Genomic DNA, 17,412 nt, shown 5'->3' with positions numbered 1-17,412 from the left:
TGAATTGGTGTCAAGACTCATTTTTAGCAATTAATGCCTCTAAGACGAAGGACATGACTATTGATTTTAGACGTGCACAACCTCCTCCTGTTAACACTGTAATACAGGGCCAAGACATTGAACTAGTGGACTCTTATAAGTACTTAGGTACCATTATTGATAAAAAACTGACCTTTGAGTCCAACACTGTTTCAGTGTACAAGAGGAGCCAGCAGCGTCTATTTTGTCTTAGGAAACTGGCAAAGTTTCAGATTGACAGGACTCTGTTGATCATGTTTTACCGTTCTTTTATTGAGTCTGTGCTTACCTTCTCTTTTATTTGTTGGTTTCAATCACTCAATGTTAAAAACAAAAATCTGCTGTCCAGAGTGGTCAACATCAGCAGCAAAATAATTGGTTTGAAACAGGAAACCTTGCAGGACATGTGCAATAAAAGGTTGCACAACAAAGCAAAATCTATCCTGTCTGATAGCTCCCACCCACTATACCAACAATTTGAGCTGCTTCCTTCTGGTTCCCTTTTCAGACTTCCACCAATCAAAACCAACAGATATAAACAATCTTTCATCCCCTCTGCTGTCTCCCTCCTCAACTCCAAGAGAAGGAGGTAGCCTATTGCACAGCGCACTTTAGTCAAATAGCACTTTGGCCAGCTTGGTCTAGGCACAGCACAGCCTGTTTTTTATTTTCTTTTATGCATCTTATCATCATGTTGTCTTTGGCTGTCATCTGTGATCTGTCCTTTGTTATCTGTGATCTGTCCCTTTATGTGAGTGGTTTATGTTGTATGTTGTGTTGTGCTCTTCACTCCTGCAAATGAATTGCCCCATTGGGGGACAAAATAAAGTTGAAGTTGAAGTTGAAAACTCACTAGCCTCCTCAAGCTGAATTGTGAATCTCCATGTCATGACACCCATGACCCATGTCGTGAGCTCTGACTATTGATCTAGTGATCTAAGCAGGCTGATGTGAAGAGAATTTATGGATTATTTGAGTTGAGCCAACTATGTCTGAAAAAGGACATATAAATAGCCCTATAGACCAGATAAAAATATGTTTCAGTAGAATCTCTCTCTCTCTCTCTCTCTCTCTACACACACACACACACACACACACACACACACACACACACATATATATATATATATATATATATATATATATATTACATCTATAGTATATACAGTATGTATATAATATTATTATATATTATATTAATATTTATTATTTTCATTATTATTATTTTAGATGGCAACAAGCCTTGTTTTTCAAGAAGTCAATGTCAGTTTCAAAACTTGGTTCAATGTTGAGGCTACACGCAGAGGCACATCTAACATTCCTCACTGGCCTTTTTAAAGGCTCCCCTGTACTGCCACCAGCCAGCAATCTGTGCAAGGCAAAGCGAAACACGTTTATTCTATAGCCCAGCACAACTCACATCACATTACAAAATTCCATTACATTTCAATATGCTTCACAAGGATAAGATAAAAGACCATCATATTAATAATGAATTATAAAATAATGGATTTTTTCCCCCAAAGCCTATGTCTGTTATTACAATGAGAAATTTAAAATGGGGAGCTATAATGACATGATCTCTGACATTGACAGAAAGCAAACAGGTTTCTCTGTGAACATTTGAGCTCTTGCTGGAAATGTGGAAGATTATGTAACCCCATGTTTTGTATCCCCTTCAAGAGAAGACAAAGACAAAAAAAGTTATATTGGTGTACATCCAGACAGACTCGAACACCCATTTTAAAATGTGCTTCACACATTCACACATTCACACCAGGACTTTTGTTCTATTTCCATGTTCTTTTCAGCCAGAGATTCTGCTTTATTTCTGCATCACCCCTTTGTTTTTCTTTTTGCTCTCTCCCTCTCTCTTTCTCTCTCTGTCTCTCTCTCTGTCTCTATTACTCTCTCTCTCTCGCTCTCTCTCAACAGTTGCTGCTTCAACTCAAGCCTTTAGAGTAACAGCCTGTGAATCCAGCTGAGTGCTGGAAGGAATGTTCAGAGATTCCCCCCCTTCCTTAAACAGGGACCCCTCTCTTCCCTGGCAGTGCTTGACCCCGCGAAGCCAAAAGCAACAGTGGAGGTTACAGTGAAATAGCGCCAATGGTGCATTCCTGCATCTCATGGGTGTCGTCCCCACCGCACAGACCCTGAGTGGACCCCTGTAAATCACAGCTCGAATGTGTGTGTGTGTGTGTGTGTGTGTGTGTGTGTGTGTGTGCGTGTGTATGTACGTGTGTGTGCGTGTGTGTACGTACGTGTGTGTGTGCGTGTGCGTGTGCGTGTGCGTGTGCGCGTGCGTGCGTGCGTGCGTGCGTGTGTTGTGTGTATGTGTGGGTAAATATGTCAACACACCTACAACTCGATGCTGAACTCAGTAACCGCACTGGAGCAGCCTCCACTTTCGGTAAACTCACAGTCAGACAGTACTTTGACAGTAGATTGATACCAAGTATCAAGAGCAGATATCATCATCTATAAAGAGGTTAACTACAGGTGAGTAGGATTTATCTATCACTCAGCCTATCTGCTTCAGCCTAAAACAGACACATCGTGGAGCCAGTCTGTTACTGATGATGTCTTGAGAGCCAGAATGGTTAATGAAGCAGGAAGTTCTAGCTGAGCCTGCTAAATGGCCAATGGCCATAATTTCCAACTCCAATCCTTTCTCCTTTGGTTCATTTATGAGGCATGCTCTCTCTATTTCTTTAGTTTGTCTTTATTATGTTTAGTCTACAAGTCTGGCTTACTCTTGCATCATTACACTCTCTGAGGGCAGAATCATAGATGGACGGCCTAAAAAGAGCATAGTGAAGATTTCTATAGTAGTTATATAATATATATATTATGTATAATATTATGTATAATACAGTACTTTGGTGATGGTCTGAATTTACATAATATCCACCCTCTCTAGTGTCAGTACAGCATTATACTACTTATATGTTTCAAAGAAAAGAAAAGATTCCTATATTATCTGTAGTGTTCCTGTAAGATTACGTTTTGTTCCAAAATAAACAATAAGATTCCAATTGTGAAAATGCAAGAGATCTGTTTTCTTTTAAAAAAAGTGTCATTCCCTGCATGCACTCCTCACATCCTTCAAAGTTTGAACCTTTGGTCTTGCTTAAGACACTTATTACTTGTCTGACCCAGATGGTGACTTCTTAGGCCCAGTACAGATTGTTTTGGTCATGTCTTACAGCTTAGGACAGAGCTAGTTTAATCTCTCTGCTTGTCTCTCTTTCTGTCTCTCTGTGTGTCTCTCTCTCTCTCTCTCTCTCTCTCTCTGTCTCCCTTTCACAGACACACACACACACACACACACACACACACACACTCATCTAAGTTCTCCGCAGAGTTTCACTGAATACATACATACTCTAATTGGAAGTCTTTCCTTCTTCAATCAATTTTATACAATCTGAAGAAGTGTGGGCAGACAATAGCCTCTCATCACTGATTGAGTTTCAAGTGAGCGAACAAGCCAAGTTGATGATGGAAAATCTCCAGAAAGGCTGAAACCCGCTAAGGTCGAGCCTCGTCAGAGATCTATTTCATTACCACGGAGAGCTGCATTGATGTAATATAAGCTTTGAATCGGCCCATTTCATTGATTGCTGAATTGGTGGATAGTCAGCTTGCTCTCATAGCTTCATTTACTAAACATCCGTTACTTTACTGGGCTTCTCACCACTCAGTACTGACATCCAGAGAACAGAGACATCCATTTTGTATTCTCTATGACTGCATCAGAGTTCACTCTTATTTTTATTTATTTTTTTTAAAAAAGGTGCTTTATAGAACCAAAAATGGTTCTATTGCATGCTTCATATACTCTATGGTACCCATTTTAAAGGATTCCTCAAAGCATCCCAAGAACCCTTTTTTTAAGAGTGTATTTCAATCACTTGCTGTCGCCTTGCATCAGAGAGGGTAATTAATTCAGTAATGAAGGATCTTTGCTTGCATGTAGCCTAATATGCCTATAAATGGAAGGTAGGCCTAGTATGGTGTACTTGTAAGGAATTCCTCAACGTTTGTATAAACTTTTTCAACAACAGCATGGATAAATTGTGGAGATAGACCTTGTTGGTGGGGACTCGTTTAAAACAATTATACACGATAAAGTTACCCTTAAAAGCTTCAACTTCGATTCTGCTTGGGAAGCAGGTAGGTAGCCTACCAATTCCACCCTTATCTCTCTCTCTTTGCTGCTATTCCCTGGCACAAGCTGGGGCTCCTTCAGCTCATTGAAATGTTCATCAAAGGAAGAAAAGTGCTGTGGGATCAAAACGTAACGTTGTCAAGGCAACTTTTACGGAAACACGTCGGTAGAAATGTTACAAATTAAGGGCCTATTTTGGGGAGCGGTGAAGCCATCCTAAGATGATCAAAAGCCGCCCTTAAAAAATTATAACAATAGCATGCGTCCAAATTCACATCCACTGTTCTCTGTTGAATTGCTCACAGACAACTTATCACACATAAATCACACATAATTCGTCTTTATATTTAATGTTGGACGTGACATTTCTGAATATTTCCATTCGGCAGACAGCGCTTCACCCCTCCCCTCCACCCATTACCTCAGGTGGTATATCTCACGAATGCTTCACTCAACACGTGGCTCACCATCTATGAGAATAAACAGCAGACCTTACCAGGCACGAGGATGTCAAGCACTCCTCTGGACAGTTAGGACAGTAAGTCCCGAGTAATTCCTGAGTTTTAAAACTTCATAGTGGGTACTATGATTATGAATTCATGGATTGTAGTGAGGACTGCTATAATTAGCAATATAATCAGCAATATTCCGAGAGTGAAAAACGAATGGTCTCTAGCAGACTCTAAGCACACGTATACCTACAACAACCCTGAGGGCTAAGCTCCCTCTTTTCCTGTTATTAGGCCTACTTATTCACATAGTCAAAATGTGCTTTAAAGAGTTGGAAGGAAACCCAGCAAGCACCCCCCACCCACACACACACACACACACACACACACACACACACAATGATTGGAAGCAATTCTTCAAAACGTAATAGGATGTTAGGAGTATATAAAAGCCTAAAAGCTAAAGTTCGGTGGGAATTGGTGGTTATTTTGCCTACTTTTTGGCAATATCCTTTTCTAGTAAAAAAAACCCCAAGTTTATATTCCCATCTTGCAATAGAGCCTGACTTCCTTCAGAATAAATTGGACTCCGCTGGATTCCAAATGGACAGAAGATGAAGTGGATGGGTCTCTGATGTTGATGGGTGATTTGTTTTTCTCTCTCTCTCTGACTGAATATCATCTTCAGAGTGAGGCTTACTTTGATTTTAAAGCAACCTGTTTTCTCAAATGAAAGCTCTATTGATCCATTGTTTAGAGATGAAAGGCCCACTTTGACGTGCTCAGAGGTAGACTAATGTGCGCACACACGCACACACACACGCACGCATGCACACACACACACACACACACACACACACACACACAGAAGTATATCTGAGGCTATTCAGATTAACCTGACTTTGAAGTCTGTAGACAGACAGACACAGACATGCATACACACACACACAAACACACACACACACACACACACACACACACACACACACACACACACACACACACACACACACACACACAGCTCTCAAAGGGCAAGTGGCCTCTGATATGGCTACTGACTGTACACTGAGTATCTGACTTGTTCCATTAGAGTCAAGAGTGATTCTCTTGGTCAGCCGCCCAGATAGAAAATTGAATTGAGATAAGAACACTCAAAGTTCCAGTGAATCAGTGCAATGCAAACAAAGCAACAGATAGGCTACATTTGCTCACCGTCCGTTGGTTGCTAATGAAATTAAGGTCTAGCACACTCATAAAAAAAAACCTGTCCACAATTTGTGAAAAATCTTTCATGTTGACAACTTATCAGCTCTGAAGATTTAGGGAAAGACCTTTTTCATTATCTGCAATAGGATACTGAAGTTAAAAGATGGCCACAGTGTTCCATACTTTTACAACGGGATTACTACTTCACAGTTTCAGAAAGCATCATGTCTTCATTTTTCAGTGTGTGTGTGTGTTGAATGATATGAAAATGGAAACCTAGAGTGGCCCATGTGTTTTTGTAATGCGTTCGTTTTGTAAAAGGCCTTGGAACCGAATCAACATGGGATGGTTTATGGCAAGCGATTTGGGGCCCTCCTTAAAGGGGATCCTTTCCAGCACATCGCTTATCCAACACTGCAACTGTTACACAAGGAAGGCAGCCGAGGAGAGGGAGACAGATCTCAGTTGTGATGCAATCAGAGCCTGTGTCAGGACATTTACTTATCCGCCATGCGCTTCCCCCTGGCTGCCAAACATCTGCAAAATCTTTTTAGCTTATCAGATGTACTTCAGGCCTATTCTAGCTGTCTGAAAGAGAGAGAGAGATGGAGAGAGGGAAAGAGGAGTTGAAATATGTGTATCAGATGTACTTCAGGCCTATTCTAGCTGTCTGAAAGAGAGAGAGAGAGAAAGAAAGAGAGAGAGGTGGAGAGAGGGAAAGAGGAGTGGAAATATGTGTATCAGTTGTACTTCAGGCCTATTCTTGCAGTCTGAGAGAGAGAGAGAGAGTGTGTGTGTGTAAGAGAGAGGGAGGCAAAGAGAGAGAGAAAGTGAGAGAGAGGGAGAGAGTGTGTAAGAGAGAGGGAGGCAAGGAGAGAGAGATGGAGAGAGGGAACGAGAGGAGTGGAAATATGGGGTCATTCCAAGGCAGTCAGTACGACCCCAGCTGACAAAGAGAGGGCAAGAGGCAACCCGGCAGGAGGGAAAGTCAGGTGATCGGTGAACATGTGAACACGTGGATAAAGTCAAAGGTCAGAGGCTCAGACACGTTTGGACCCGCTGGTTGGGGAGAGTGAAAACTCAAACAGAAAACAGCACAACAAAAAGCCAAAGTTCACTGTTAGATCATTGTCAGATCTGAATCCCAGAAACTGCCTGCCTGCTTTTTAAGAAAATAATCTCGAGGTCACGTTGTGTATGAGTTCATGATTCTATACGTGATGTGTTGCCATGTGAGTGACTCTTATTCTGGAGAGAGCTATTCTGTCAAACACTTGTATTCCTGAGTGTTCCTGATTCATTTGTATGATATGTTTTTCCTGTTAATTTAGTGAATTTCATCGTAATGCAGGACTGCACTCTCTAGGTCAGTGACTTGGCACAGTTAAATAATGGCAAATAATGAATACAGCCAACTAGATTGATATGGTCAAAGGCAATGTTTGTTGATGAAGTTACCTCAGGACACATGACAAGGGTCAGCTTGATCAATGCCCTTTGGTTATGTGTGACCAAAGCCAGATGACAAAATTATACTGTCCTCCAAAGTGAGATAGATTTTACAAGAATATTTTATTTAAAAAAAAGAACAAACATTGACTCATTTCAGTACATAAAATCATTACAATACATTCAACACTGTACGCTTTTGGCTGACCTGGGTTTTAATCAGGTCTTCTTGATGAAAAATGGAAATTGTTATTGGTAGAGAGGATTGTTCATTTTTTTGTCTGTGTATGTACAGTCCTTTTCTTTAAAATGGTCAGTCTTTCCTCCCTTACTTTCAGTACATCAGAAGAGTCCCTTAGTCAATATTGCCACAAGCTTTGGAAATAAAATATAAATACTGCAGACATCTCCAATAGGTCTCCAGGTAGGTAAGACTTTCAGTAATGGCAGACATAGTTATTATTTAAAAACCTTTGAGAATGTCTTGTGAAGTAACTGTGTACTCGAATGACATATTGCTACAGTGGTTTCCAGGGTGCCTCGTCAACTTGTTTAACATTCTCCATCAGAAGACGTTGTTGAAAGACAGACAGACAGAGAGAGAGAGAGAGAGAGAGAGAGAGAGAGAGAGAGAGAGAGAGAGAGAGAGATGGGGGGAGCTGTGCCAACATATTCCAGTGGCAACAGCTAAACGCTCACAGTCGTCCTCGTCATTCCTTCGCCTCGTCCAGCTTATTTATGCGGTGCAGAACCCTGAGGCAGACGAGAGGGGAAAACACACTCAGGTCAGGGAAGTGTTGCGTAACGCGTCACAGAAAACAAATCATAAAAAGCAATCTCTGGCCTGACAACATTTTTTTTTTTTTAACTTTTCAATACAGCTTAAAGTCCGTGGATAATGGCAAAGCATTTCCTTGTCTCTCTGCATGTGTACAATGTATGCATGTGTATCTATCTGTGTGTGTGTGTGTGTGTGTGTGTGAGTGTGTGTGTGTGTGTGTGTGTGTCTTATGGGCCTATAGGGGCCTTACCTGTGTGTGGGACGCGTCTGTATTTGCCCAGGAAGCAGATCTCCTGTTTCTTCTGGGTGACGATCTTCTGGTCCTCGGGCCTCAGTCCCTCGGGGTGTCGGGAGAAGACGAAGGAATAGCCGTCCAGGCAGGTGCCGTCGTAGTCAACCTCTCTGCAGGAGTAGTGGATGGCGTAGTTGTCGTAGTCGGTGTCGATCACCCAATGGTCATCGTCTGCACACGGTCAACACAGAAATAGATAAATGAATATCACACATTCATTGCATTTATTCAGATGATTCAAAATCAAGTGTCTTCATCAAGTATTGTCTTCATTATTTGCACATTAGCTTCCGCTAAATGTTCTATTTTTAATTAATTGGATTGTACATTGTGTATGTTTACATTCACTGTATTGTATTCGAATTTGTTTAAGGAATGAATCATGCTCCTCTTGGTTGTTTTCTGCATAATCCAGTGACAGCAGTCATTATACTATTTCCATGACTAATACTCTTACTATATTTCTAGTATATTTCTAGCATATTGCTAGTATATTGCCATATACTCACAGCCAGTCTGCAGGTAGGAGGCAGCTCCCCAGTACCTCATCTTGAACTTGGCGGGGTCGGGGCTGTTCTCGAAGGTGGCGAACATGTTGGCGCACATCTCCCAGTTGCTACGGGGACGCAAGAGAGACATGTCAGTGAGGGCTGCAGAAGTCTATCATGTGTCTGGCGGTTTTAATGGGTGGATTTAGTGGGTTTATAGGAACATGAACATGCTGTTTATGAGAGTGGAATTGCTGCACACATGTGGAATGTAAAAGCAGTGCCTGGTTGAGGAGTTGTGTAACTATCAGATTTATGGCATTTCAACCACATTAAATGTGTGTGTGTGCGTGTGTGTGTGTGTGGCTCTCACTTCAGGATGATGACTCTGCCCATGGCGGAGGCTGTCATTTGGCCGACATCGTCCACTTTGAAGTTAGCAACAACGTTATCCAGCAGGAAAAGTCCGACGGGATCTTTCTTGGCCACTGCATACCACGTTCCTGTATACTACAAAACAAAAGCAAACAACACAAAACGAGAAGACAATCTTTAGTTCAAGCCGCACAGATGCTGAATAAAATAAAAAATAAATCATAAAAATCATTGCAAAGATGAACTGTGGATTTGCTTCAACAGTGTGAAAAACAAGAACAGATGGGGCTTTGTCATGGTTCTGCTCTTACCCTGGTTTTGTCAAAGTTCTGCATCACTTGAACGTTGGCCACCTGGCAGTCCTGGGCCCAACATGTGGCCAGCAGGCAAAGGGATGCAAAAACGAACAGCATGTTGTCCTACCACTGTGTCTGGAAAACAGAGGGGAAGAGCAATCATGTAACACAACAGATCAATGCAAAAAAAACCCATTATTTTTCACAAAATATCCTCATGGTTCACCGCGTGGAGAGGCAAAAAAAAACCCTGAACAACTACAGTACGCCACAGTATTCCCGTGCCTCTTGTTTCATTTCAGATGTTAAATAAAATAAGAAATAATCAAATAAATAAAAGAAATAAGTGGGAGAAGGTCTACCTTGATGTGTTGCAGTAGAGTCAGAGGTAGCTGTGAAGCTTGGGGGCCTCAGTGCTGGGCTTTATAAGGCCCAGCCCTGGGCCAGCGTTGCGCAACACCGCACGGGTCTCCTCCTCACAGCCGTTTGATTGGAGGAGATTTTTACATAACTACAGGGGTCCCTATGTGCCAGAGTGTTCTGCAAATTCGACCCGTACTTCCAAAAAAAAAAAAAAAAAAAATGGCAGTTGGTGTGTGTATGTTGCTGTATGTGTGTTTTTCGGGGGTGGGTGGGGGGGCTTTCTCCCCCTCAGCATTTTTGACTTGAGAGAGCATGCCCTCGCTTGTTGTTTTGCTATGGTATGTACCAACTACATTGGGTCTCTTCATCCAACGCAGGTTCAAAATACTACTTGTACAACCCACAGAAATATTTAAATGTGCACAATAAAAAATGGTGTGTGAAAACTTTACAAACTTAAACTTAAATCAATGATATAAACTTACATATGATATAGGGTTCTTTTTTCATAGTCTCAAACCTTTATTATTTATTGAATTGAAACATTTGCATCTGTTTTATTTCCAAGGGACAAAAATAACTGAAATCTTTGGGAATTTTGGCTCGTATTATCTGCAACTCAGTAGCTGTACAATCTGGATCATACACTCAACCCTTTGGGGTGCAAAAACACGTTCCCACAAAATCATTCCCAGACATGTGGCCCTTATGTAACTGCTTCCACAAGGAATTGATGGATTGAGCTGAAGAGTACAACTCGGCTCAGTAGGGCAAAGGTGCATATTATCACCCAGTCTAAAGGAGCAATTTTGTCACAATGTGAAAAACCTTTGGCATGTTCTGTGCAAACAGACTTCATTCTAGGAGAGCAAAATGACTAGGTTACGCTTTGCTTATTTTTGAATATATTAGGCATTTGTGAAATGTATAGCAACATTCTGGCACAAGCAGTGGCTGTTTACTTCTTCCATTGTATATGATGACTGGAAATAATGAGGGCAGTTCACCTTTTACAAGCAGTTTTAATCCTTATTTCAGAAGAGGCAGAGGAAATGCATTGATTAGGTGATTAGCTGCAGATTTGGAACCATGCAGAATTAAAAGTCACAATGTGCACTTTTTTTGCAGACTGGCTATAGTTGCTGTGCTGCATGAAATGACCCCTCAGTCTCATCCTACAGTATGTGCAATTTCACAGCATTCTGTAATAGAGTAATGGCTTTTAAATGTGAGGCTAATTAGAATGAACAAAGCCAGCTCCATTTCTTTCAACACGAGTTGAAATACAGTATGCAGCACTTTAGCGGACTCCCTATGAAGTCACACATTAAAAGCATTCATCCTAACAGCAGACCTCAAGACTGAAGGTCACTATTACAAAATAGATTAGATGGAATAGATTGTTTCTTCGTGAGGAAAGCAAGCCAGTCTGGGATTCGTCTGATAACAAACAAATCATTACTTCTGTCTTCGACTGATTGTCTGTCCCAATAGTCTTTGAAGATTCTTAAACTTAGGGTTTCAGTCGGCATGGTTACATTTGTCCTCAGAATGTGTCTTGGGTGATCAGATCAGCCATGACACATCACTGTTTACACGAATCCAAGGCGTACAGCGAGAGATGTTGCTGACCATTTGTGTTTAGATTCTGTTACTGACAACGTTGGAAGTCATTAGTGTCCAGCAGACCATAGTGGCCTTTACACTATAAAAGACGTGTGTGTTAGGTATTGGGTGTTGCCTTCACCTGTCTTAAGTTTGGCCCTGTTGGGCCACTGTAATCCTCTGCCCTTATTGGCTGATGTTCTGTATACATTTTAGTTTAATCAAAAGTGAACTGATAGCAACCACAGCATTGTGTTGTGTCTCTTCTTCTCAGTTTAAATTAATGTCAGTACATTACAATGTGGTCAACTGTGTGTCAGACCACCTATAAGCAAGTGGTCTGAATCTTGGTGATTGTTTACATTTGTATTTAGAACTGACCACTTTGTGATTGGATCAAGACGTATTAAAAACAAAATGTAAAGGGGGGCCAGTGTGACATGATTAAGCAGCAGTTGATTACAGCCACCATCAACAAAAGCCCAATCAGGAAATCTAGCTGTAGTGGGCCACAAGTCTGACAGTACTCTGATAGCAGAGATGAATAGACTGAATAGATGAATGACTTCAAGGAAGACTAGGAGCAGGTTTCATGTGTCTGTGTATATGAATTTAATCTCCAAAGTAATTTCATGGCAATTCTGGGACTGTTTGAAATATCAGAATCACTCCCTCTGAACACAGATTGAGCTAATAAGAAAGCAAGTCCCAGCTTTGATGATTAGTTGAGTAAGTTTATTCTAGCTTCCTTATTTTTTCAGTCTAAGACGAAGACTTTCACAAGGCATTTTCTTTAATAATTTATCTGCAACTCTTCTTTTTTTGGAGGCCCCTGCAATGCAAACTTCAAACTGTTTCTGAACTGTTTCTGTTAAAGTTTTTTGCACAACTGAATACTTGGTGAGTAATAAACAGTGTTATTAGCATTCAGGACTATCACAGAGGACCCTATGGCAATTGGTATAACTTTATTTGTGTTTGTTTGTGTCCAACTGAGGAATGTAACTGCAACAACATGTCCAGTAAAATGTCTTATAAAATGTCCATGTAACTTTTATATAATATTTGTGACACAAATGGGCGTCCATTTTACATCATCAATATTGAATGTGGCAGGTTAGAGGGCAATCATACATCATCTTACTATCACCATAAACACACACAGTTACATAACACTTCCCGGTCAAACAAGAAACAGTACATTTAAGCTCAGTGGACCGGTGTCGTAAACTGTGCACATGGATAAGTGCTTCCAGCATCTTCTGTAAATCAAACACTCCCACACACTGTTTCTCTTCCAAATATTTATGTATTTGTAAACTACATTCTGGTTAATCTACATTACTTTACAGCATAGATTTAACAACATTCTTAAATAGGTTGGACCTAAGACACATCTTTGAAAAAATAAGACTTTGTCCAAAAAAGGTCAACCAGTGTTTCTGCTTGTGCTCATTCTGACAGACAGGAATGTTTTCTTGTTAGGCGGTGGCTTTGACATGTTGGTGATCCAAAGAGTACATCCTATCCCGGGCAAAGTAAACACAGCTCGCTCCGATATCGGACGTTGGCATATATAATCAAAACTGACCCCCTTTGCTTGGCCCCCGTATCACTTCCCTGTCCCATGTTTGGGCAAAGTATTCCAGTGAGCACCATGGTCCCTTTTTCTCTGCAAAAGTCTGAAGTTCAACTCACACACTTGTCTCAATTCGGGCACTGAACTAATGCACGTGCAGAAGATGGGGGTGAGGAACAGAATGGGTGACCACAGGCTACAGACAAACAGATTCAATTATTATCGCATCCAGACCCTCTAGGTCTTGGATTTTGGGACGTTGCGTTTTGACAACTTCACGCTAATTGATGGAATACCTGCAATTGCAAACCTTGAGTCACTTTTGGCCACATTCACAACAAGCCCCCACAAGATCCTGAAGGGACTGGATGATATTTAATTCCATTTGAAGAGGATTTTTTTACATTTTGTTTTCCAAGTAATTTCAGTAGAACTGTACTTTGTCATTGTTATTGATTTAAACAATCAAAACAAAACAACTGCAATGTTATTGATATTACCTGAAATACAAAATTAAATAACATGATTTATTAATGTTTTTTAAAAATGCAGATTTAGCAACAATTTGGAAACAAATTCATCATTTGTTTGTGTGTAATCTGTTTATGGGTTTCAAAGGCCTGAATCAGATTTGCATGTTTGTTGACTGCCAACTTGAGTTGTAGTGTCAACTCAAAAGTCAACAAAAGTTTCTTAAAAATAATCAAGTAAAGGCCCCATCACATTACAGGCGGCATGCGCTATGAAACCCATTACTACCTATGCAGCCTACAGCCTACCCATCGCAACGTTCATTAGATTAGTTAATACACCTTCGTTAAATACTTTATATTCAAATTATAATTCATAAAAATGATAATTTATGAAAATGTATTGAAATGGATGATATAGTGTTTTTGGAACCAAGCTCCTCAAATAAATAAATTAAATATCATCCAGTCTTGTGGGTGCTTGTTGTGAATGTGGCCAAAAGTGACTCGCCATTGCAATTGCTGGTATTCCATCAATTTGCGTTCAGTTACAGTAACCTAAACATTTTTACTCCCTAACTTTGGGAAGGCTTGGGAAGGCAACATGGCTTTCTTCATTGGATTTATATATTATTTTCAAACATTTTCATGTCTGTGTGATGTGAATCTTTGATGTGAAACTTTTGACTTCTGCATTGCAGAGGTTGCATTTGTTGCATTGCATTTGTCTTCATCAGGTTTGCATAATCTCATATCAAAGTGTCCCATTTGTCATGGTTTTTTTTTTGCTGTCATTGCTGAACAGCAGGAGTCGGCGTGCGTTGTGAAAAGCAATCAAGAGTGGAGGTATAAATCCAATTCCGCATCATAGTAAATGTTACTGAGTAAATCAATCTTCAACTCTCTGTGAGACCCTACAGCCCAAATCACACTTTGCCTGAGAAGACATTATTCAATGGAGAGCTGAAGTAAGACTCAATGGAGGGTGAACTATAATAATAGTAATAATAATAATAATAAGTTACATTTATATTGTGCCTCACTCTCAAACTCAAGGTCCCTTTACAAAAGAGGATAGTTGACAGAAGACGAAAGCAAAATTTGCAGCTGTGCCTTAAGAACGTGGCGTGGGGCACCCCAAAACAGATGTCAGAAAGCACAACAAGGACCATATGAACTCTCTGAACCCTGGTCTGGAATACAAGACATGTGTGTGTGTGTGTGTGTGTGTGTTCCTCCTGCTATATGGACAGTCAGCATGCATGGTGGGGATGGATGTGACAAACCTGTGAGGACTTGCTGCTTAGAGAGGCCCTGCATGCTCACAGGCAGAGAGATTCTTGCAGTGACCTGTTTAAAAAAAAGCCCCTCAGCCCTTGTAGCCCTGCAGGAGTGGAGGGTGGCCAAGGCCAAGGTCATTAAGGACGAAGGAGTGTCTGTCAAGCCAGGGAGTCTGGCTTAGACTTGCTTTTAACAAGAGAACTGCGTGTACGACTGTGTGTACGTGAGAGATAAACATATGGAATGAGAAGAGAGCCGCAAGCTGCCAATCGGACCTTTGAGTATTAACTGTACCCAGTTTACTATTCGATCCCCCACCCACCGCCGCAAGTTTCGTTAACGGATCTACAACAGTGACTAAGCCCTTGCTTTCAAGGTCTGTGTGATGCTTGTTTAACTTTGCTGTCAACAGGATCAAAACAGTTCCTAATCATTACTATTATTACCATTGCGACACAACAGCTGATGTTTACCCTATAACAGACCGAAAGACCCTCTTTTTAACACACACACACACACACACACACACACACACACACACACACACACACACACACACACACAAACAACTCAGTCAATACAGAGTTACTTCACAGAATCACAGTCACAGCAGACAAAAGTGGCTCACTGAAAAGCCGTTATGGTTCAAGAAGTGTGCTTTCAGTTCCCCCGGAAACATATACAGCTGAAAACAGGAACTCAAGATATATTGTGTTATTTCTTGAGTTACTGATACCAGACAGTGTCCTGTGTTCAGCTGTATACAGTATGTATATACTATGTTATGGCAGAAATGAGAAACTGACAGGACAATGACATACTCTCTGTATGGTTTGCCATGAAGAATCTGTGGAGTGATGCTCTGGGGATTAACAAATAGCCAATTGAATAGATTGAAGGCCAGTGTCACTGCTGGTTTGATCTACATTTTGAAAAGCTTTCATGTAATAAATTCCATATGTAATTTAAACATGTAATGTAAAGCACCATAGTTATAACAAAAAGGTGACGAGCCTTTGCAGTTACAGCGCCACGGCTGTGGAATAAATTGTCCCTGGACATTAAAAATGCTCCCTCCATCTGTGTTTTTAAGTCTAGGTAGCTCTGTACATGTCTCCTGTTGTTATTGTTGATCTGTGTCTTTCTGCTTTTTGCTTTATTTCTTTATTTACTTACAGTACTTACTTACTATACACAATACACACGTTTTTTCTTCTCAGTTGACCTCAGAAATCCTTACACGTTTGCGTGAAGCGTGATCAACCTCCTCTGCAATCCCAGGTTGAAGTCCCTGTTTTTAAATGCATGTAGTTTGTTTGCAGTCAAATATGTACTGTAAGTTCAACGTACATCAGTACATTTAATAGATCTGTTGTGCAAATATGGCGTATGGTAGCTCTGTTTTATTTCTCAATGAGAACAGTTCTCATGAACATCCCATGGAAATGCCCCTTAGAATAAACAATGTCAGAGTTTGCCCACAACTGGTTACCTGAGGTGAACTACAGTATCACGTGTGTCCATTGGCAAGAGCATGAGATCGTGACATAAACTGTCATGTACGTTGTTGTTTCATATGTACTGTAAAGTGCCTGCAACAACAGAACACTGTCACCGGCTTATGCTAATAATAATAATAATAATGTTCCAAGGAGCCGATTTAAAAGAGTGATCGGAATCAGATTCAATTTTATATGGCCAGGTTTGTGTAAACAAACAAGGAATTTGACTCGGGCTAATCTTTGCTCTCAAAGTACAACACTCAACAATAACAAAAATAATAATAAAAAAAAATACAGAACAGTACCTGTAATAGAATTAAGGGCAGTACGGCTACTGTATGTATAATAATGTTACAGTGATTGTGTGAAATGACGATCTCTGGCCATCTAGTGCGAATCTTTTTGATTAGTGACTTGCCAGAACCACCCACTGCTTTTGAACACATCAACACTACTGCAGCTGTTGTGAGGAGTCATACTAAATACTGTGTACTGGACTAACAGGTCTAAAAGCATTGACCAGATTGGATCACTCAGTGTGCATTGCTGAGGAGACAGCAAAAGGTGCCTACAATGAAGTCATTTGTCAATGCCTGCGGCATCGGGACCTTATTACCACTTCGAACCTGCATTATTTTCCTATAAAACCCACGGCGCGTCGTTGATTATCCCTTACATATATGTATACTGTATATGTATACAGTATGTATGTAGACGCATATGAACTTAAGTGATATCTCATTCTTAATCCATAGGGTTTAATATGACGTTGGTCCACTCTTTGCAGCTATAACAGCTTCAACTCTTCTGGAAAGGCTTTCCACAAGATTTAGGTGTGTGTTTATGGGATTCTTTGACCATTATTCCAGAAGCATATTTTTGAGGTCACACACTGATGTTGGATTAGGAGACTGGTTCTCAGTCCCCGCTCCTATTAATCCTAAAGGTGTTCTATGTACATGTAGGCCAGTCAAGTTCATCCACACCATCCATGTCTTTGTGGACCTTGCTTTGGGCACTGGTGCACAGTCATGTTGGAACAGGAAGTGGCCATCCCCAAACTGTTCCAACAAATCTGGGAGCATGG

The 17,412-nt window shown here is 40.7% G+C and overlaps 1 protein-coding gene across 1 annotated transcript; it reads right to left on the bottom strand.

Moving 5' to 3' along the window:
* Positions 1-7,397: 7,397 nt before the first annotated feature.
* rbp4 (retinol binding protein 4, plasma) lies at positions 7,398-9,981 on the bottom strand. Its single transcript, XM_062525632.1, has 6 exons — positions 9,888-9,981; positions 9,541-9,660; positions 9,228-9,364; positions 8,876-8,982; positions 8,325-8,537; positions 7,398-8,046 (listed from the first exon to the last, which is right to left on the bottom strand). The coding sequence occupies exons 2-6, from the start codon at positions 9,640-9,642 to the stop codon at positions 8,030-8,032; spliced, it is 576 nt and encodes a 191-aa protein (XP_062381616.1). The 5' UTR covers positions 9,643-9,660; positions 9,888-9,981; the 3' UTR covers positions 7,398-8,029.
* Positions 9,982-17,412: the final 7,431 nt, after the last annotated feature.

The sequence above is a fragment of the Sardina pilchardus genome, chromosome 22, assembly GCF_963854185.1.
Source record: "Sardina pilchardus chromosome 22, fSarPil1.1, whole genome shotgun sequence".
Lineage (NCBI taxonomy): Eukaryota > Metazoa > Chordata > Actinopteri > Clupeiformes > Clupeidae > Sardina > Sardina pilchardus.
This window is presented reverse-complemented; position numbering and strand designations above follow the sequence as displayed.